General features: G+C 41.0%; 1 protein-coding gene across 5 annotated transcripts in view; it reads right to left on the reverse strand.

Annotated features, from left to right (window-relative positions):
• Nrg2 (neuregulin 2) overlaps positions 1-9,948 on the reverse strand; it is a 180,602-nt gene extending 170,654 nt beyond the window's left edge. For all 5 annotated transcript variants that reach the window (XM_026401274.2, XM_026401273.2, XM_026401272.2 and 2 more), the window contains exon 1: positions 9,228-9,948. In XM_026401274.2, the coding sequence (XP_026257059.2) occupies positions 9,228-9,948 (721 nt within the window). The remainder of the gene's footprint in view (positions 1-9,227) is intronic.
• Positions 9,949-23,192: the final 13,244 nt, after the last annotated feature.

The raw sequence follows: 23,192 nt of genomic DNA on the forward strand, positions 1-23,192 counted from the left end.
AAGAAGCACAGAGCCCTCTCTGTGTGGGGACAAAGGCAGGGATAAAGCTGGCGGAGGGAAAACAGTCCTCCCAAGGGCACCGGTCCCAGCTCCAGCTCCAGCTCCCATTTGCCCTCTCAGCTAAGCACATACCATGCACAGTGGAAGCCTACGCCGATAATTTACATAGTGAGAAAGGCAGCAAGCTTCCCTCAATCCAGGACCACCCATGTGCCTCCTAAAAATACAGGTTCTTTTCTTTACAAGCAGCAAGAGTCTTCTCTCAGAGGTGGCCATATCTTGCTCTGCCCAGAGGGTCTTAGTATTGACCTGAACCACCTGAGTTGAGCCCTGGAGGTGCCATCTGGGAGAAATCATTGTCAGTAGATGGCCAAGACAATGTCATGTTACAAAGAGAGCAGGAAATGTCATTAGCCTTTTTGGAGAAGGCAGCATCATTTGAAATGATGCCCGGAAGGATGGGAGAAGCCTTCATGGAAAACCTCGCATCTCATCCAAAAGAACCCAACCTGACAGATATGTGGGCAGATCTGTAGGGCGTGGTTCTACCCTCAACCTATGCCAGGACTCGATCCCACCTTCCCACTAGGTCTATCAATCTGAAGTTCAAGGAAGGGTTGGAAACTTTGTAGGAGGAATTTCTGGAGATTTATCTGATTCTTCAAAATGGGGACTGACGAAGGGCTGCTGCCTTTTTGACAAAAGTGAGTAAATTATCAGGCTTGAGCAGAAAGTTGGGGAGCAAGGTAGGGCAAAGTGGGAGAGGTGGAGCCTCAGGTAAGGGAGTCTCAGAAGCAAAACTCATGTGGAAAGTGTATGGAAAAGAAAGCAGCTGTGAGTGAGGGGTCAGGCAGGCCACCCTGGGAAGCCCCAGTGTCCTTTGGAAAGAAACTCTCCACTTCTGGGCCTTGGTTTCACTCTGTGACAAATGAATCATGTCATGCTCTGAGACTCCTTTCTTTCCTTTTTTTTTTTTTTAATTCTTCCTTTCATTATCCCCCCCCCCCAAATCAAATTGACCAACAACAATGCTGGGAAAGTTGCATTGGGTACAGCTATGCTATTTTCTCTTGCCGAGAGACAATTTCAACGCAACCTGACAAAACAGATCAGCTGCTTAATCCACCTGTTCCACTCTGAGGGTAACGAAACTCTCTTCTCCAAGTCATGTCGAGCTATCCAGAAGGGAGTCATCATTAGGCAGTGCTTGGGAAATGCAGTACTGGTCTAAGCACATGTGTGAGGTGCTACACTGAGATCATTTTTGTGGCCACAGGCGCTAGTAGAAGGGACTCGGACTCCAGGAGATTGAGTGCCAGAGCCTCCTATAAGGTCATGACTAGAGGTGTTCAGGCCTGGAAACTGGAAGAGAGCTCCCTCCCTCTGGAGAAGCCTGCACCACACTTCCTCCACCAGTATTTCATCCAAGCAGATGTGGAGAAAATGCTTCCTTTCAAGGAAGTGGTAACAGAATGAACATGCCAAAGGAGGGACAATTGTATCAGCAATAATAAAGAAATGGGAAAGGAAATTAAATGAATAATACCATTTACAATATCACCCAAAAAAAATTGAACACTTAGGGATGCATTTCAAATACTGCTTATATAATTAAGAAAAACTCATAAGCTCTGCCTATCATTCAAGTCTGGTGAAAATATCACCCTAATCTACCTCTCCAGGCACTTCACCCATTTCTCCCTTTCCTTCTGTTATTTTGTCCACAAACATGCCCCTAAACTACTGAGATTTCTGCTTTCTTTATACAGAACCAATTTAATAAATCGATTCATCTCTCTTTATCCCAAGCTAACTTACCTTATCTATCTCTGACTATTGAAAGTCCATTTAAAACTACTTCTCCAAGAAACTTTCTTTAATCATCTAACCTGATATAACTTTTCTTTTTATTTGTCTTTATGTGGTGCTGAGGATCGAACCCAGTGCCTCATGCTTGTGAAGCAAGTGCTCTGCCACTGAGCTACAACCCCAACCCAATGACCTTTCTTTCCTTTATGACTCTTCTGCTCTTTTCATAGTATTTATCATAGTCTAGGTTGAATACTATTCAGTCTTTGTACTTATAACTTGTAAACTCATTGATGGCAGGTACTATGTCTGATGCAACTCCCCTGAAGTACATTTTTTTTTGGTACCAAGTCTTGAACCTAGGAGCACTTAACCCTGAACCACATCCTCAGCCCTTTTTTTATTTTATTTTATTTAGATACAAGTTCCCACTGAGTTGATTACGGCCTCACTAAGTTGCTGAGGCTGGCTTTGAACTTGTGATCCTCCTGCTTCAGGCTCCCAAGCTGCTGGGATTACAGGTGTTCGACACAGCAGCCGGCCATGTATTCTTTTTTTTTTTACACAAAATATATATTTAATATTTATTGAAGCAAACATCTAAAACATAAAATTAAGAGGAAGCTTTTTTGAATAATAGAAACTTTGGGTGCCAAATTGCATTGCTGTCACAATAGAAATAATGATATCCTGACTTTTATAGCTATTTAGCCATGTGGTAACTGTGACCTTCCTTTCAATCAATTCTGAGGAATATAGTTCATCTTGGTTTCTGTTAATTGGACCAGTATTAAGATCAAGATCAAATAAAGCATCCCAGCCTAATGGACAAACTTAGATCCTTGGTCTTTATAAAACAGTTCAGGGAAAGAAGGGGTAGGGGAGCAAATGTCCTCAACACAGGCAGGGAATCTGTAGACTGATAAAGAAAACCATAAGGCATTCTGTTTCTGGAGAGAGAATAAATAGTAATCTGACCATCACATCTTGGGAGGGGTCTGTGTTGCTAGTAGATACAGAAACCCTGTAAGATTCTTGTGCTTTGGTCACTCTAGAAACATCTAGGAGGGAAAATGAATCGTCAACCACCTCCCACCCACCTTCAGGAATCTGGCGGCACAATCAGGTCTTAAGCAGAGGCAGGCTCTGAAGATGGTAGGCCTCTGTCCCAGAGAAGGTCCCTGGAGAAGCTATTTGGCTCTCACTGAATGCACAAGTGGGAAGGGAATATGCTCATAGGCCAGAGCTCATGTGGCACACTCTCCCTGCAGAACTAGTCAGAGAAAGAAGGCACCTTAACTTAACCTCCTTTCATAATTATCAAAAACATCACAGCCGATTAGCAGCAACTGATCTCAATCAGTGTGAACTTGTCTTTTCATCCCACATTGGCAAAAGCTTGCCGGCTCTTTGCCTGGGTACAGCATGTCTTCTCCATGTTATCCTAATGCCTTTTAATCATCCTTCATGTTTGCTTAAGTTCTCACAGCTTTGCATGGCTCTCTAGCTCAGCACAATTCATCCATGTGTATTGTTATTATTAAAAGAGTTTCATTTCACATAAGACCATCATTTTTCAAACCTGTCATAATTTTGCACCTCCCTGCTCAATTCATCCACTTTTCCCAGTTTTCTAAAGAGTTCCCTATGTCATCTCTTGAACTTCATAAACTAGAATTATTTCTATGTATGATTTCTGAAAAGTGATAAAAGAAACAAGAAACAAAACAAAAATCTTCATTCTACATACATGCATCCAAACTTAAATTTGGTAATGATGGAGTCAGATTTCTTTTACCTTTAGTCCATATTATACTATCAACACTTCAGACTTTGAAAAAAAGACCCAAAAACAAGTTGTTAAAGACTGCACAGGGGAAATTTCACTGATATTGACATCACCATTCCTTTCCCAAATCAATATTCAGAATTACTAAATGCCACAAAGCCAACAGGATTTAGGGGGTTAAGACTTCCTGCTGTTTAGATATTTGTACATTTACTTTTTCCCTACTTATCCAAATGGCAATTCCCGATCCTCTGAAATTTAAACACTACCTTCAAGTCAGTTACCTTAAATATACTTCAAAACAGTTTTCAGATAGCTAAATCCCCCTGGACTCTCTTACCAGCTGCATATGAATATGGTCAAAATCAATTCTTCATCAGTAACTGAGGTCTTTGGCTTCTGGATAAAAATCTAAGCAATTGTGCACTGTGGAATTTTCTCTTTCCATCTAAGGAAATACTGAGACTTTCATATGGATGCTACTGTGAGATTACCAAGAGCATTAATCAGTGGGAGCTACTGAATGGACAAAGTTACAAGCCCTAAATCTCAGTGACAAAACTTTGGTCCTGTCCTTTGAGCATCTTGATGAAGATTCATCATGAAAAACTTCCTAATGGCAAAGTATCTGAAAAGTAAGTTGGTATTTTCATTCCTGATCCTAAGATTATACTTGTGAAGTAGAGTACTAATTAAGGGGAAAAGAGCATCCTTTGACTAGATAACTCAAGGTGGAAAGGAGTCAGCTATAATTGGAGCCAAATAGTTGAAAATTTGGGTTAGGAGATATATATATATATACACATACACATACATATACATATACATATAATATACACATACACACATACACATATATATAAACCTGGGAAGAATTTACCATAAAATTGGCTTAATGGCAAAATTAACATTATCATCTGTTAAAAGAAAAATGAAAGACTACTTTGAAAAATGTTTTTAGAAAAATACACATTTTAGATAAATACACATTTCAAAAATGTTATCTTATAATTGCCCTAGAGCTGGGTAGCTAAGGAAAGGGATGAGGGAGCCTTTTCTCTATGTGTTCTTTTTTTTCTTTAAAATTTTGTTTTAGTTGTAAATGGACACAATATCTTTTTTTTTTTTAATTTTTATGTGGTGCTGAGGATCAAACCCAGTGCCTCACACGTGCGAGGAAAGTGCTCTACCGATGAGCCATAACCCCAGGCCCTCATCATATATTCTTATTTACTTTCTGAATTTTGAGCCATATAACGAAAAATTTAAATACATTTTTATTAAAAAGATCAAATGGGGGCTGGGGTTGTAGCTCAGTGGTAGAGTGCTTTCCTGCCCAGGTGAGGCACTGGGTTGGATCCTTAAGCACCCCATGAAAATAAGTAAATAAAATAAAGGTATCGTTTCCATCTACAACTAAAAAAATAAATAAGCTTATAGTTATTAGGAAATAAAATTAAAATATTTAGATAACAGAGGTGAGGAGGAAGCACGTTTACTTTGATTGGAGGCCACAAGAAAGTTAGTCCCCTAGACTGTCAATACAATATCCTCCCTAGATCTCAATTAGGTTGTTCTTCAGACTAATAGTTGTTTTATTTTTGTTTAAATTTGGGGGAAGAGGAATGGTAATCTGTCTCTCTGTCCCCCAATTAAGTAGATCTTCTCTAACAAGACCTTTATTCTTACTGCTCAAATCCCATTAACTCTAACCAGCACAATGATTAAGCATATTGTGGTTATTCTAGTTGATAAGAACTCCTTGGGGGTTGGGGGAGGTTCCCATAGTGACAGGTAAAGACTATCTTCATACTCAGCTTTTCAGCCCAGGGCTTGGTGTCAGAGATCAGGGAGTTAAGATTGTTTTAGCTTGAATCTAGAGGCTTTCTTTTTGAATGTCTCTTGACTTCATTCATTCAAACAGAACTCAGGAAAAGTCCTATAAGCAAGACACAGTACCAAACACGGAGGGTTGGGCAGGGGAGTCAGGACAGAGAAGCCCTTAAAGATAAGATATTGTTCCTGCCCCCAAAATCGAATTCTGCAGAGGAAAGCAACTATGACAAGAAATGATGACATTAGGATGACCATTCAATCCCACAATCTATAACCAAGTCTTGTCCTCACCACTAGGACTGGTCAGTTTCTAATCTAGTTTCATTTTCCCATCTTCAAGCTGAAGCACAGCTGGGTTTCCAGCTGGCTGGGGAAGAAAAGATTCTTTAAATAAATGGCATTTTAAAAATATGCAGTCGCTTTTGCTATACTGAATTTTGTGAACCACCTTCCTCTAATATATAATTCTGGGTGCCAAATTAATTTAAAACTCTCTTAAAGGGCTGGGGATTGTAGGTCAGTGGTGGAATGCTTGCCTAGCATGTACAAAGTCCTGAATTCAATCCATAGTACAGCAAAATAATAACAACAATAGTAATACAAATAAAACTATTCTAAAGAATGTAAAGTCTCCAAGAAATACACCTTGTTCATGTTTAACAACAAAATACACTATACTCTGGAAAGTAGCAAATGAGAAAGTCCCTGTGGAAGAAATGTTCTTTTTTTAATTGCTAACTATTGCATTTACTCAATAAGGAAAGAGCTTAAAAACATGTTTATAAGAAAGCAACAAGATGGGGTGTAATTATACCAAAATATATGCAACCATCTTTGAAAATGCAAGACTATTTGCAGAACTGGATTCTTTTATAGCATGTCAAAGAGTTGCTAATCCCTGCAAGGCCATCTAACTCCATTTCTTCTCCTTTTCACGGAATGCACAGAAAACACCTCCATGTATGCAATCCTCTAGAAGTGCAAAGATTTTATTCAACTCTTTACCACCAGAGGTAGTATTTTTGGATAAATGATACACATGAGAGCTGTAAAAATGCCCCTCTGCATAGTGATGATATTTAACATTTGACAATATATTGTCAATGCAGCAAGACCCCCACCTACCGTTGTCCACCTTAGTTCACAGACTTAAAGTCAACATTTCACAGTTGAAATCAGCCATATAGGAGGACCGTTTAAAATATGTGAAGTGTGACCCCGCATTGATGCTACTGAGGCATTGCCAACTTTTAAGCACATATACCTCTTGGAATCCAGACACACTCAGAGCAGGAACTGGCTAAACAAAGTAACAATTCAACCTCAGTTGCTCAATATAACAGCCACATTTCCAAGTGCCAGTTTCCCTATTTTGCAACGGGCAAATCTGCTCCAAGGAGAAAATGTTCCCAGTGACCCTGTGGCCCAGAGGGCTTTCTTTAGAATAGAAAACAGAAAATGAATTTGTTAGCTATTTCCTGCTGAACATAAGGAAGGTGTTGTGGTTAGATAGGATGAGTTTGTTTCCTTATTTAATTATACTATTACAGTACCTGTTTTCTTTAACCACATGGTAGAAAATAAGAAAATGTAGTTAATATTCTTTTGTCATCACCAATGCCACAAGTCTCCTCTCAAAACAGGCCTTTTACTTTCTAATCCGCTTACGTAAAACTCCCCAAACTGACTCCCTATTCACTATGAATTCAAAGCAAAATTTTTTGCATTCTAAAACATTACTGCCATACACATTCCTGCTCCTCTATAATTTATGATGTGTGAGGGCCTTCCCTTTACCAGTGATTGCAATCCTAAATTTATCTTTCTGAGAACTATACTACACATGCTATTTTAATAATATAAGATGGCCATGAACTAAAAGCAGACTATATTTCTGACCCTTATCTCTTTCATGATCTCTGCATTCAGTGGTTAAACTATTAAATGTTCACTAAAACCAACAAGGTATAACTGATAAGGCATATTGTGTTGGGAGGAGAAAGGAAGAGATGGAGAACAAGGGGACAGAGAAGCCTACTACTCTATGGGGATATCTGACAATGACGGTCAGGTCCTCAGTGGCCCAGACTAGAGATCATGTGAAGATGTGCACTTTGCCTATCAGGAATAATTCAACAAAACCCCAAACAGAAGCTGTCCTTGAACAAGGTTCAGTAAATGTTTTTACTGTCTATTTCCTACTGCACAATACAGTTCCACAGATTCCCAAGGGATCTCAGACAAAATACTTAATAGAATAAAAAATTAGAAATTCTTAACTGGTCTCAACTTGTCATCATAAAATATTTAGGAACATAAAACCAACATTAAAAAACAGTCAACAATATTCCTTAGAATGTCAGCACCATAAACTGCTGTTATCTCTGAAGTTTTTTCTCTCCTTATTAAGACACTGCCAAGATTCTTCTCATTAAAGTGATGGCAGTTTAACATAGTGCCTAGATATACTCCCACAACTAAACTCCTAAAATTTGCCTCTTGAAGGTGCGGGGGAGGGAAGCTTCCAAAAGTCAAAGGCATTAATCTAGAAAGAAGAGAGCAGCAAAACTTCCAATGAGCTGTTACACACATTTTGCTACTCAAGGCTATCTACACTAACCAGATTCAATTGGTAAACTGGTAAACATACCAACTTCTCTAAGAATCCAGGTCATCTATGGAAATTCAGTGGTTATACAGTCCAGAGTCAACAAATGCCACAGATTCAGCCTGAGAACAAAATGAAACCCCAATATGAATAAGCACAGGACAGGCTGACAGAATACTCCAATGAAGGGACAATTCAGTTTAAATATCTTACTGAGAAGTAAGTACTGGATTCAGGGACAAAAAGAAAAAGCTCGTAAACTGACATTTCTTTGACTTCCATTCTCGGCTTCAGGGATCTCCAGATTCAGTGATTTGTTTCAAATCACCTGCATTCTTGTGCAGCACCCAACATCATGAAGATAAGAGATGCAGTGGATACATCCGGCCAGGAAGATGTCAAAGCTGAACTTAACAGCATTCAGCAGAAGTAAGTTACTCTATTTCATCATTATCATCATCCAAAGCTCTAGTAAGATCCTCCAAAAATCGCTAAAAGGGGTGTCTGCTAGCGGTCCTGGAGGTTTGCTGTGCTACCCGCTCGGCAAAGACAGGCAATCACCATAGAGGGGGAAAAAAGGAGCCACATGGAGGACGAAAAACAGTAGCAGAAAAAGTCCAACTCTGCCTGCGCCAGCGGTGTGGATGGCAGAGCAGCGAGCCCCAGGAGAGGAAGGAGGGGGCGGGGGATCATTCCCTAGGAGAACTTGTAAGCGGAGGCCTTTACAGCCTGAGAGTCTACCCAGCCGATCCTGCAGACCCTGCCAGCCTGGGCAAGGCAGGCCCTTGGGAGCAGAGCGGGCGAGGCCTCGGAGGGTCACTCCTGACTCACTGAGCCTCAGGCCAGCACCGCCCGGACCTTTTCGTGTTTCTCCTTCCGCTACTGGGCTATGATGGCAGCTTTCCAGCTCCACATGCCATACATCAGCCGCAGATCCCAGCTGGCACAGGCCGGAGCCTCCCCCCAGCCCCCCCGACCCTGGCACACTTTGAGCCTGATCCTACTTCTCCTCAACCTCAACCCCCCCACCCACACATGCAAGGCGCCCTGCCCAGGGGTGGCCCCACCCCCTCCAGCGGCCGGACGCTGCCAGGCCTGGGTACCTGCAGCACCTCCCCGCCCCACCCCCATTCTCCATCACCTCTTCCCTCCCCCCTTCTCCAGCAGAGGGAGGGGGCAACTCACCGCAGTCAGTGCACAGGATCTTGCCCACCTCTTTCTTGAGGTTTTTGCTGTTGGTGTCAAGGGGGGCAAAGGCCGTCTTAAAGACTAAGGGCTGCTCCGTGGGCTCCAGGAAAAAGATGTAGCGCTGGTTCCTTTCGAGAGGCGCACAGGAGCCCACGCTGATCACCTGCTCGCGCTGCAGCCCCCCACTCCGGAGCGGCCACTTGTCCAGCACCTTCACGAGCGCTACCCGACCCGTGGCGGGCGGCTCGCGGGTGCTGTTTGAGCTGGAGCCGCCAGCCGGAGCCAGTCCCTGTACCTTGCCCTCCACCACCACGGGTGCCTTGTATGCCTGGTCCTGCACAGACTTGAGGCTGGGCGAGTAGCAGGCGAGCGACACACCGAAGAGCAGCATGGAGAAGCCGGGGGCCGGGTCGCGCCTCATGCCGCCGGCGGCTGCGACTCGCGAGCGGGCGGTGGCTCTCTGGGCTGCGGGGCTGCGGGGCTGCGGCTGTTGCTGCGGCCGCGGCTCTGGGGGCGCAGCGGGACGGGAGATGCTGCTGCGGCGGCGGCGGCGGCTGCTGCTGCTGCTGTCGCTCTCGCTGCTGCTGCTGCTCCTCTCGCTGCTGCTGCTGCTGCTGCTGCTGCTGCTGCTGCTGCTGCTGCTGTTGTCGCTGTAGATGCTGCACCGAGCCTTCTCCAGTGGCGGCGGCGGCAGCGCTGAGCAGCAAACCTGCCGCATCTGGCCAGGCCATTTGGGGGGCTCCGCCGCTCAGCCGCCGCCGCCTTGGGAGGGGAAACAGAGCCCGCTGGAAAACCGGAAACAGCGTAATGTTAGCGCCCCGTAGCCCTCCACCCGCAGCCCGGGGAGGTGGCCCAGCTAGGGCAGGGGGCAGGCGGCAAGCGGGCCGCGATGCGCAGCCAGGCGCAGCGCAGCGCTCCCTCCCTGCGCGCCAGGACTTGGAGGAGGATGCGGAGGATGGGACGCCCGCCCACTTGCTCTCTCGCGCCCCCTCTACCCCCAGACCGAGTGGAGAGCGCGGCTTCTGCAGGGAAAGCTTGGGACTGCACTGCTTTAGTGCCCGCCTTCAACCCGCAGGGGCACGGGAGGAATCGTGCCACCCTATGATTTTGGGATTTATCGGCATGACAGTGGGGGTAATGCGTGAGGAGAGGATGGAAAAGAGATAGTGGCTTCTGACAGCATCTTTTGAACATGGGAGTAGGACACAGGGCATTTCCCCTGCCTTTGGCCATTGGCTGTAAGAATCAGGGAGGTTGCCACGGGTCAGGATGGTGGGCCGTCCTCTCACCTCCTGAGCTGTCCCCTTCCCTAGGAGGACCCTGGAAGTGGGCCCTTATACGAGCCCACGTGCTTGGCCCTGCCACCGCCTGGTGAGTGCTGGATATTCGAGTTGAGGCGGGGAAGGATCCCAGCCCCATCATTTTGTAAAGGGTTGGGGCTCCCAGGAGTCTTGTCTCAACATTAAGGACGCTTAATCAGATGTGGCTGTTGGAAGAGGGTAGTTTCCAAAACTCCGGGCTTTCTCCAGGAGTCAGGAAGAATTAAGCTGCACACTACACAACCCCATTTTTTTAAGCAGCTCCCCAAGGGAGATGGGTGTCCCTTGGGAGTCTCTGTCAGGACCAGAGACTGATCCACAAAAACTGTTTCTTTATAAAAGTCTGGTGCTTACAAGAGGCAGAAGAGTTTGCTCCACTGGAATCAGTGTCTTATTTAAAAAAAAAAAAAACATATATCTCCATAATCTTTTCTTCTATTAATGAAGGTCCAGGAAAGGTTTACTAACCAGCTTTTATTCTCGAAGGATGTTGAGCTCAGGAATGCTAGTGAGGTCTTTGAGAATTTCATCCCTGTATGGGCCTCCCAGGAAACTGGCCTAAGGATGTCTGACTTAGTCTAGGACAGCTATTCTGGAAAAAGAGTGCTAGACCTTTTCTCCTATCTATCTTAAGAGATGAACTATATATCCTAAACCAATAGAATTATTTCTCCCACCTGACTCCAAATTCCCTATAATTCTTAATGACCATCCAATCCATTCCAACAAGTCTGTTAGTCTCATCTTTTATCCCTCAACCAAGCAATCACCAATTTTTTAAAAAAATCTTAAATTTATATACGTCCCCTCCAACTCTGCTTAAGACCAAGTTGTCATCTGTCACCTGGACAACTGCAAATCCACACCTTTTGCCTCATCACCCAGCTCTAATCCGACCACTGCCTAAGTGATAGTTCTGAAATAAAAGTATTTCTTTCAGCAAGGCTCTTTGGGGAGCTCCTTTTACTTAGCCAGTTCCATCTCCGGAGAACCTACCCCTATGCTGAAATCCTCAGCATACTGTGCTGTTTCTTGGTGTGCTTCTGCATGTGGTATCTTGTGTTCACCTTGTCTTGTATCACCTCCATCTTGTCTAACTGGAAAATATTGTTTCCCCAAGACCCAGCTCAGCATTATACCTCATTCCCCTTCCTAAATATCCACCATCACTTCCATCACCATGCATAGCCATGATGGAATTAATCCCTTTCTCCTCTCTGTTATATGTATATGCCTCATACATATTACTATTATGCTATTGACCCATACAGTACTTCAAACAGCTGTCAATAGGTCTGAATCTCACATCAAACCAAGCACCTTAATGTCAAGAATTATGTTCTCTGAGTGTTTGGATCCCTACTACAACCAAAACAGTACTGCAATAGATTAAGAGTCAGCAAAACTTTAGTGAAAAGAGGGTGAGATAACTGAAGGTTAGCATTCTCAGAGCATCAAGCCAACCTTGATGGTCTTTTCACTGAACCCCTTTCATTTTTTATAAAACACAGATATCAGATCATAAGATATTGCTATAAGGAGGCTGGCTAACTCCACCTTCTCGTTTTTTCAATGAAAAACAAAGTGCTAGAGAAGAAAAGGGATTTAAGATCACACACAGCTAAGATTGTATCAATCTTCTGTTTCGGAGGCAAAAGAAGCAGAGAGTCTGTGCTCTGGAGTCAAGCATAGCTGGGTTTCAACCGATTTCATAACTTACTAACTTTTGGATTTATGGGAGTCTATTTACTCTTTAGGTCTTATTTCTTCACCAGATAAATAGAGAAAATAACAGGGTCTGCCTTACAAAGCTGATTTTTGCTCATTATATACTTATTCAATAAATACTCAACCCATGGCATCTCTGTGCCAAGAACCAAGAAACCATCCTTGTTGCTGGGTCTACTGTAGTGAGACAAACTACACTGTCCCTGCTCTCAAAGCTCCTGCTCTGGTTGGGGAGGCAACAGTAAACAACTAGGCAAATAGGTAACTAATTGCTTATAGTGATGAGTATTCTGAAGGAAATAAACAGGACGAAATGATAGGGAATAATGGAAAAGGGAGAGGGAGGTCAACCTGGATAAAGGAAGGCTTCTTTGAGAAGATAACGTTTAAACTGATACTGGAAGAATGAAAAGGATGTGGATTATAGGAGATAATATGCATAACATGCTTAGAACAATACCTGGCACAGAGTAGGGGCCAAATTAACTGACATTTAAGTTATATTAAAATATTATTGATATTTGAGTTATACCAACAGTTCCCAATCACAAGGTTGAGAATCTCTAAGTAATATGCAGTTATTGTACACTAGGATCTTCTGTATATTCAAAAATGTGGCTGAGGGGCTGAAGAAATAAGTCAGTGGTAAAGTGTTCACCTAGCAGTTGTGAAACCCTGGGTTCACTCCACAAGAAAAAAAAATGGGGCTGCATGTAGTGGTGCACCTCTGTAATTCCAATCACTCTGAAGGCTGAGGCAAGAGGATCACAAGTTGGAGGCCAGCCTCAGCAGTTTAGCAAGATCCTTAGCAAGTTAATGAAACCCTTTCTGAAAATAAAAAATAAAAGGACTGGGGGATGTGGCTTATAGGTAGAGCATTTTTGTAGCATGTGACAAACCCTGTTCCCAATAGTAAAAATAGATTCCTTGATTAATTAAAAAATAGATTCCTTGATTAGTAAAAATATATATTCAAAGGGCTTAGTGGTGGAGTGCATGCTGAGCATGTGTAAAATCCTAGGTTCAATCCCTGCTACCATGGCAAAAAGGAAAAAAAAAACTCTTTTTTTTAACACATCCATTTTAAAGTATATCAAGACATGTTCAAGTGAAAAAAACAAGGTGAAGAAGAGTGAAGAGTGGTAAGACATGCTACCATGTTGTCTTGTTAAAAAAAAAAAAAGAAAAAGATAAATATGTGGATTGCAGATACAGCTCAATAGCAGAGCATTTGCCTAGTATGAATGAGGCCCTGGGTTTGTTCTTCAGCACCACTACCAAGGAGATGTGGGGGTAAAGATTTGTAGTATATAAATTACCTTTGAAAGTATATAGCAGAAATTGAGACAGTAGTTGATTTAGGGTAAGGGCCGTGTGTGATTAAAAGTCTGGGTGCAAGAATACTTCCACAGTATTCCATTTTCTATCTTGTGAATTATGTATTAATTCCATGTGCTATCTATTTAAAAATATTTTTTTAAAGAGAGGACACTTCATTGAATTTTTATCAGGTATTTTCACAATCAAAGGCTACTTAAAGCAGAACTATTATTATATGGGATTGCTTGAGGTTTTTTTTAACCTTTAAATGAGATTATTCTGCTAAAAGTGTTGAGAATTATTTCTCCATAATTATAGCTGTTAGAGAAAGCCTTAGAATGCAAAGGTTAAGCTGGCACAGTGGCACACAAGGCAGGAGGATCTCAAGTTCAAGATCAGCCTTAGCAATTTAGCAAGGCCCTAAGCAACTTAGTGAGAACCTATCTCAAAAAAAAAAAAAAAAAAAAAAAGCAAGTTCCAAATCTTAACAGTCTACTAAATTTCCTCACAGAAAATGAGGCAGAGTCTTCTAAAGTGAAAAAATGCACCTGTCCAAATTTCTTCAATGTGTGTTATTATGAGGATAAACTTCCAGAATTAACCTCTGCCATTTAGTATAGAAGAGCAGGGTATTTGGTGTTAGAAGATAGCCAATTCCATACTGATCTTTTCCCAGAGTTCAAAAGTGAATTAGTCTTAGAAAATAAGACCTGATATTCTGAGCCTCCTGATTCTGTATCATAATTGAATAATTGATAATAAAACTAATAATAGCTGCCATTTTTTAAGAGAGAGTGAGAGAGGAGAGAGAGAGAGAGAATTTTTAATATTTATTTTTTAGTTCTCGGCGGACACAACATCTTTGTTGGTATGTGGTGCTGAGGATCGAACCCGGGCCGCACGCATGCCAGGTGAGCACACTACCGCTTGAGCCACATCCCCAGCCCCTAGCTGCCATTTTTAATGGCTTATTTCATATTGGAAACTTCATGTTTATTATTTTTATCCCTCAAAATTTTTGCATTTTACAACTAAAAAGACTTTTAGAAGTTTATTAACTTGCCCAAGTGATGGGAGGAGTTGGGACTCTTAATTGCCCATTGCTGAAGCACCTACTTCATGCACACTACCACCAGGTCTCTCTGGGTGACAGGCATTCTCTCAGCCTCACTTTCCTTGTCATCTGGAAGGTCTCTAATCTCTCCAAACTACTTCCACACATATCATACTATTTGAAATTCATAACCCTGGAGAGCAAGTAGTGTAAACATCATCTTAGGAAACAGTGAGGGAAACGGAGATATGAAGAGAATCTAAGTGACTTTCTAAAGATCACAAAGCTACAGATAGTGTTTTTGCCAAGATTTACCACAGACTCAAGCTCATACTTTTGAACAAAGCCGCAAGGAGACATGGAAGCCAGTCCTATTCACTACACCATGGCTAACCACAAGGTTGTGGGGGGAAAAAAATACTCAACTGGTTTATGGTAGCAGTGGGCTGTGTCACTATATAATAATCACTAAGAACAAAAACAGAAGTAGACAGAATGGTATAGACATTCTGAATTCAAGATAGAACACCCACATGAAAAACTTGGCTTCTTCTCTCAGATCCCTCCCACACAAGATGGGCTTCTTCCAGCTTCAGCCAGTCTTTAGCAGGCCAGAAAGGACCACTGATCCAGGTTACATGACCTACTACTTCCAGGAGAACTGGCCAGGCAAGAAGACATGTATGGCCTGCAGCTGGTCACGAAGTCTCACAAATCAAGCCAAACACCTTGCAGGACAGTCTCACTTTCTAAATAAAGATGTTTTATAAACTTCTTTTTTTTTTTTCTCCTTTTGAGATCTGTTTTCTAAATTTGGCTTCCAGAGTCACTTTCAGGTTCTGTGTGGTTAATTTCTTTTCCTCCAAGGATTTTCAAACAAGGGACTAAGTAGAAAACAGATATTGAGCATCAGAATTTTAGCATTGGGAAGGACTTCAGCCTCAAAAAGCAGCCCAATGCACTCCTTTGGCAGAAGACATGGAGACTGTGGCAATGTATTGATTGGTTCAAGGTCACATAAGTTAATGGCAGGAACAGCCCCAAAACCCTGATTCCTCGCCTAGTGCTCTTTTGTCTACTCTTCAAAATCCTTGATCCACTCCTAGTGGCCTGTGAGTCACTTTGCCTTTCTAAGCCTTAGTTTTCTCCCCCAATAAAATTGGAATAATAATATATGGACCTCTGAGGAGTTTAGGAGAATGCAGTGAGATAATTCATGTAGAATGCTTCACATACTACCTACTAACTGGCTACGAGCGAAGACAATGGAGTCCAATTGCCTGCATTGAATTTCAGCTCTGCTGCTTGCTTAATTGACATTTTGGCCTAGTTACCTAACTTCTCTCTGTTTCCTCAACTGTAAAATGGATAAAATAATAATAGTTCCTACCTCATTAAATTTGTTGTAGATCTTAAATTTAAAAATATATTTTGGGCTAGGGGTGTAGCTCAGTGGTAGAGAGCTTGCCTAGCATGTGTGAGGCCCTAGGGGGGTCAATCCCCAGCACTGCAAAACAAAATTTTAAAAAATAATAATAATAGTAATGTATCACCCACTTAGAAAAATGCTCAGCAGGTTAGCCATTATCTGACTGTAATAACCACCTTTCTTATTTTATGTAGCCACACTTTGCCCAAAATCCAGCAATTTTTAAAGCAGCCATTGTTATATGTTTTGGACATATGCTAAAATTTTTAGAGCCTGATGTTCTGCTTTTTTTTTTTTTTTTAAAAAAGTAACATTGTAGGTAGTCCCAGCTCCCAATCAAGAGAGATCATGATTCAATAATTTATAGTCTAGGGCTGTGTTCTGAGTCTAGAGTCTCTACTCCCTGGTTGCTGAAAAGGGCAGCAGACCCTGTCTGAGTTGCTCCATCTGGGATAATAATACTTTTCTTTGCACAGTGTTTTGAGACCTTTGGATGAAAAGTGCTATGTGAGCACAAATTATTATCTCTTTTCCAGGTATCACTTTTAGATTCAAATCTAGAAGTTCCCTAAAATAGACCACAGCAGAAGTACATTGTGGACACAGATGTATCTATCTTGTATTATCGAAATCAGATAATACACTTATTCTTGACACCATCATTAGTTTTCTTTTGCATGTGGTAGCATATCTAATTTGAATTGGTAAAAATGGGTTATCCTCAGGATGGATGTTTTTGCTGTTTAACTTTCAAAGAGTCTGCAACTCCCCACACACTCTGTTTTCCTGATTTGTGTATTTGGATTTCTCTCCTGAGGTCAACAGGAACTCTGAGGTTCATTCAACTCTGGGGGCGTAAGCAGGACAAGAAGAAATGATTCTCATATCCCCAAATCCTCGGGCTAGTGGATATTTGAATTTCAAATTCTACCATGTTTCTAACTTGTCGTTTTTAGTGTGTGCTCATTCTTTTTCATTTTGTTCCTAGATCTTTCCTATATCATCTGAGGTCAGTAATTTTAAGACTTTACCTTTCTTGAGTTTTCCTTACAATTCATAAATGTATTCATTCTGACCACGAAAAAAAAAAAGCACTTATTGAAAATCTACTATGCATAGCACTGACCCAGATGCTAAAGAAGTAATAGCCTTGGTTTCCATTACAGCTAAAATCTAGGCAAAATTAGTCAGGTGAACTTTATCTATTAAGCCAGCATCTGCCCTGGCTTTCCCCAACACGTCACACCTGCGTGCTCGCACACACACACACACACACACACACCCACACCCCCACACACCACACATACATACTCCTTTCTCCTTGGTTGTCACTCCTCTCCTTTGCCTCTCAGAGGCTCAGGGTCCCACTGCTCTCTCAGCTCTCCCATGTCTAAGGGCAGAGAGAGCAGACTTTACAAATGGTAAGTTCTCAATATTTGCTGATAGGTCAAACTCAGTCACACTAAGATATTAATAATATCTGTTAGGGCCAAATGCAGGCCTTTTAAGTAATGCCTAAAATATATATATATCAGGGATTAAAGCCAGAGGTGCTTAACCTCTGAGCCACATCCCCAACACTTTTTTTATTTAGAGACAGAGTCTCACTGAGTTGCTTATGGCAATATATATATACATACATACATACATACACACACACACACATACATATGTATATAAAAGAAATCTTTGGAGCAGAGATATGGAGCAGAGAATATAATGGTACAAGAGTGGAACCAAAGAGACCAGTTATAAAGCTATTATAGTAGACTAGGTGAGGAAAAACAGAGACTTGGACTTGGTAGAAGCAGTGCTGGTGAAGAAAAATTGTTGAAATTCAAGATATAATTTGAAGGTGAAATGAACAGGACTTGCTGGATGATTAGAAGTGGTTGAGGAAAATAGAATAATCAAGGATGACTCAAATTTGGGTTTGAGCAACTGGACAGATGGTGGCAACATTGATTGAGATGGGAGATTCAGTGAGTAATATAATATGACTAGAGGAAATTGAAAATTCCATTTATGACACATTATTAATAATAAGATGCATGTTAGACATGCAAACGGAAATTCAAATACTGGTTGGGTTGAAGTCTGCACTTCAAATGAGAGGTCATAGTTAGAGATTTAAATTTGGTAGTCAACATATACCTGGTATTTAAAGCTATGGAAGTAGATAAGATGATGAAAAGAGAAGGTTGATAGAGATGACCATCTAGAACAGTACTACTCAACAAAAATGTGTGCAAGACACACATGTGAGCTACATGTGTAATTTTAGATTTTTTAGTAGCCACATTAAAAAGTTAAAATACATGGATGTGTAACCAACGTGATTCTGCAATCTGAATTTGGGGTAAAATTGGGAGTTCATAACCCACTTCAATCTAATGTATGAAATATGATATGTCAAGAGCTTTGTAATGTTGTGAACAACCAATAAAAATTAAAAAAAGAAAACAAACAAACAAACAAACAAAAAAAAGTTAAAATATAAAACAGTAGAGATCAATTTAATAACCCAACACATCAGAAATGTTACTATCTCAACATGTACTCACATAAAAATTACTGAGATATTCAACATTCTTTCTTTCACACTAATCCTTTGAAATCCAGAACATATTTTATACTTACAGCATATCTCATTTCATGCTGGCTGCATTTCAAGGGTCAATAGCCACATGTGGATGGTGCGAGCCTAGAACTTAGCCAACAGCTAGAGGTTGAATAGAGGAGGAGGAGGTGGGAAAGGAGAAGCCAAGAGAGGAAAGTTATTTATAAAAGGGACTTCAACTGTGTCCAGTGTTTATAAGTGACTGAGAAAGATGAGAAGTTCAGCAACGTGGAGGTCACTGATGACCTTGACTGGAACTGTTTCAGAGGAGTGATGGCTTCCTGGACAGAAGCCAGAATGGAATCAGTGAAAGGTAAGAAAGTGGTGACAAGCAATAAAAACAACTTTTCCAAAAAGGTTTTGCTGTGCAGAAGAAGAGAAATGACGCCATGATGGGGGCAGGGATGCAGGGTCAAGGAGGATGCTCACTAAAATAGGAGATGCTAGAACACACTTGTATGGCAATGGGAAAGTCCCAATGGGAAGGAAAAAACTGTCATGGGGAAAAGGAGGTAATTAAAGAAGGGAAGCCTTTCTGAACACAGGAGAGATGGGCTCAAAGCACCAAGAGAGGAGCTGGTCTTGAGAGGAAAAATGATTCTCTGATTAAAATAGGAAGAGAAAGAATTGTGATATAGTACTGGGGAAGCACTGTTCTGGATGGTCATCTAGCTCTGGGTAACAGGAATCTTCATGTTAACACAGGGCAGAAACCCAAATGGAGAGGAAAAAAATAAGATGCCTAATGGAGAAATACAAACTGAAAAAGGAAAGGTACTGTGGATTTGGCAGGGGGAAGATGGGAGACTGTATTCTTTTTCTCTTCTCTCTTTAAAAAATTTCCATTTGATTAGTATAAGAGAAGATGATACTTATTCAGTTTCTGAAATATTGGTGTTCATTCACCAAGGTACCCCATTTCTCTGGATCGAGCTACCTAAGAAACCAATTTAGTGATTACAAGTTGTTTTCTGATCAGAGTCTTAGAGAAAAGGGAATGAATAATCTTAAAGTCATTTCATTCTAGTCATTAAAAAGCCTGATGAAGTCTCTCTCATATGTATAGTACGGCATATACGTGGTCATATTCAGAGTCTTGCTTTCCTCAACCATGTTGAAGTAAAATAAATGAAACCTTATAATCCGATTTGTATGACAAGCTACCCGAGGCTTATTTAATCTCATACATATTTGATAGTCTGGACCTATCTCATGCCTTTAAGAAATTTCAAAGACCACTCCAGGGGAAATATATCAGGCAGGGTCCCAAGCAGGAAATGGAACTCCACCCAAAATAGTTTACTGAAATGATTTATTAAAGGGACTACTTATAAAGATGTGACAGAATTAAAGGAAACAAAAGGTATGTAAAAGCACTCAGGGATTAGCATGTCTATTCCCTAGACATGCAGGGACAAGATGAAGAAAGTGTCACCAGATCCCAAAAAATGCTGGAGTCATGTACCAGAGGCTGCTGGGCAGTTACTGCAAGAACATGGCACCGATGTAGGGAGGAAGAGTGGGAAAGAAACATCCTGATATTTCTTTCTTCCTCCCACCTTCCTGCCTACCTTCTGATGAATCCAGTGGAGGCCAGGTAGGAAGAACATGGTGCAGTCCATAGAGGTTAGGGCTCCTGTGTTTGGGGGCAGGACTGGGGAAGATGGAGAGTTAATCTGGTGGGTAGGAGTCAGGGGCAACCAGAGTATAACTAACACAGGAAGATAAGATATCCTTACACAAAACAATTAAAGAAGAAACTAAATACCAATGTCAACTATGGACTATATATTAAGCACTAAATGCTGGATAGAGATGAGAAAAAGGGTGAGGGAAAGCTAACTCACAATAAGACTACAGTAACTCTTAGCTTTCATTCATCCTTCTTACTACACTAGAGATTTGAAAGGCAAGAGATAGAGATAGATTGTTTTTGTGAGTTTTTTTTAAAAAAAGAAAAACTTTTATGTTCCCATTATTATTAGGAGGCAAAAAAAAAAAATCCTAATTGTAGAAATAGTTCTTTGACTTTTTGAATAAGTATCCTGGGCAGATTTTCATCTCCAATGATCCTTAGTACTACTACCCTTACTTTCCTCAACCTGTACCTCTGGAAAGAGGCCCAACCCCCCCAGGAGATACTGGCTTACTGAAGCTTAAATTTAGACAAAAGCCCGAGACACACATTTGAGGTCACTAAGCTTCTGTCACCATATGGACACAATCAAATAGAAAGCAAAACAGCATTATGGTTGAGAAGACAGGCTCTGAAGTCAGATTGCCTGCATTTAAATGCCGACTTTACTACTTATTAGCTATGTGACCTTAAGTAAGTTACTTCTGTTATCCTCCATGTTAGCTGTGAAAATGGAGATAATAGTACTTATTCCACAGGGTTATTTTACAAGGATTACATAAGATACTTCATGTAAAGTGCTTAGGATATGCTTGTAGTAAAGGCTTAACAGAGTCTTATTATTACTAAAGCTAATTATCTGATTCTGAAATATTATACAACCAATTCTAATTCTCTTTAATAACCTGATCTTGGTCACCACCCCCATATCTTTAGTTTTTCCTCTCTCTTTCTCTTTTTCTCTCTCTCTTCTACACACACACACACACACACACACACACACACACACACACTAGACAGCAGAGTCCCATTTATATCAAAAGTTCATGGATGCTCTTTAATTTATTTATTTACTCATATCTTGGTTAAGCACCTGCTATGTTTCAGACACGGGACCAGGTGTAAGGCATAATTTGAAAGTGAGAAAAAAGCAGACAAAGCCCTTATCTTTAAGGAACTTTTGATCCAGCAAGGGATACAAACATTAATCCAATTGCTATAATAAAAACTGTATGATAGGATAAAGCCCATTTGTATATTGTGACATTGTAGTTCAGATTTTTTTCAGCTTCTGGAGAAAAGAAAGCAAGCAGAAGAATTCTGTGAGCTGCAAGGGAGACTTCAGGCTGTGCTGTCCCAGTAGGTAGCCACCAAGGGCATGTGGCTATTCACATTATAGTTATAAGTAATTAAAACCAACTATAAAACTTAAAATTTCAAATTTGGTTCCTCCTTTGTACTAGCTATATTTCAAGTACTTAATCATCTTTTGTGAGCAGTGACTACTGCAAATGAAAATATGGGACTTCCATCATGGTAGAAAGTTTTATTGGAGACCCTTTCAGGGAAGCCCCATATATAAAAGAAATTCCCTTGGTCTAGAAAGGAGAAGTTGTGGGGGGAAAGTGCTACAAAAAACTGAAACCATTGCAGAGATTAATTTTTCCAATTTAGAATCATAATTGTTAGTAGATATAAGAGTACCAGGTGATGCTATGCTTCTTCACCAAAAAAAAAAAAAAAAAAAAAAGCATTTTTTTTCAGTGGAACTTTACATTCAATTTCAGGTATTTTATAGTTTGCAATTTTTAGTTTTAAGTTCAGGGAAAAATTGAATTGACTTCATTATGAGTTATGATTCTCACATTCCAACTTTTTTGAAATAGAAAACTCTAGGGGTATCTATGAGCTAAGGGGCTTTTCCCAGAAGCTATGGAGGGTTTTGTTTGGTTAGTTTATTTTGTTTGGGGTTTTGATCTATCAGTTAACTCTCTTTAATGTTTCTTTTTCTTTTCTTTTCTTTTTCTTTTTTATTCCCCTAGTACCAGGGATTGAACCACTGAGCCACATCGCCAGTCCTTTTTATTTTTTTATTTTGAGACAAGTTGATTACGGCCTTGCTATATTACTGAGGCTGGCCTTGAACTTGCAATCCCCCTGCCTCAGGCTCCTGAGTCTCCAGAATTTCAGGTGTGCACCATCATGCAGGCTCTCTTTGATATTTCTGACCCCACCATTTCTTACTTATAAGCATGCCACTTTTCTAAGCTCCCTTATCTCCATTCTCTCAGGATCACAAGCTTCTAGTATGATTTCACAGTGACTGTGTTTGCATCCAGGAGTCAGAAGCAAGAGCCCCAGTGAGCGATCATTCTTTCAGTGCTCCTTTTTTTTTTTTTTTTTTTTTTTTGTATTTGACAGTGAGTGCAGAAAAAATGCCATCACTAGGACGAGGGAAATCGGTACTTTTAAATTTTACACCCAGAATAAGTCTACCATGTGCACACAAAATGAGAGAAGTCTTGTTGACAGGTGACAGTTTTCTACCTGAAAAAAGAAATTCAAGTCACTAAAGGGAAAATGAAGACTTGCTGATTTTCTAAGAAAAATCATAGCTGTGGCTGTGATTGTTGTTGAGAATTCTCATCAGAAAAATTTAATTAGCAAGACAAAATATGGATATGGTTTGCCAGTTATAAAGATGAATTCAAAAATGTGGCTCCTAAACTGAAATAACCTAATACTGAATTCTGTTGGAACAACTCAGCTGATCAGCACGTAAGAAGTCCTTCTCCCCTGAGAGCACCATGTGGTGAGGAAACCCAAACAGTTATGTGGAAATGCCCACGTGGAGGG

Source organism: Urocitellus parryii, chromosome 1, assembly GCF_045843805.1.
Source record: "Urocitellus parryii isolate mUroPar1 chromosome 1, mUroPar1.hap1, whole genome shotgun sequence".
Lineage (NCBI taxonomy): Eukaryota > Metazoa > Chordata > Mammalia > Rodentia > Sciuridae > Urocitellus > Urocitellus parryii.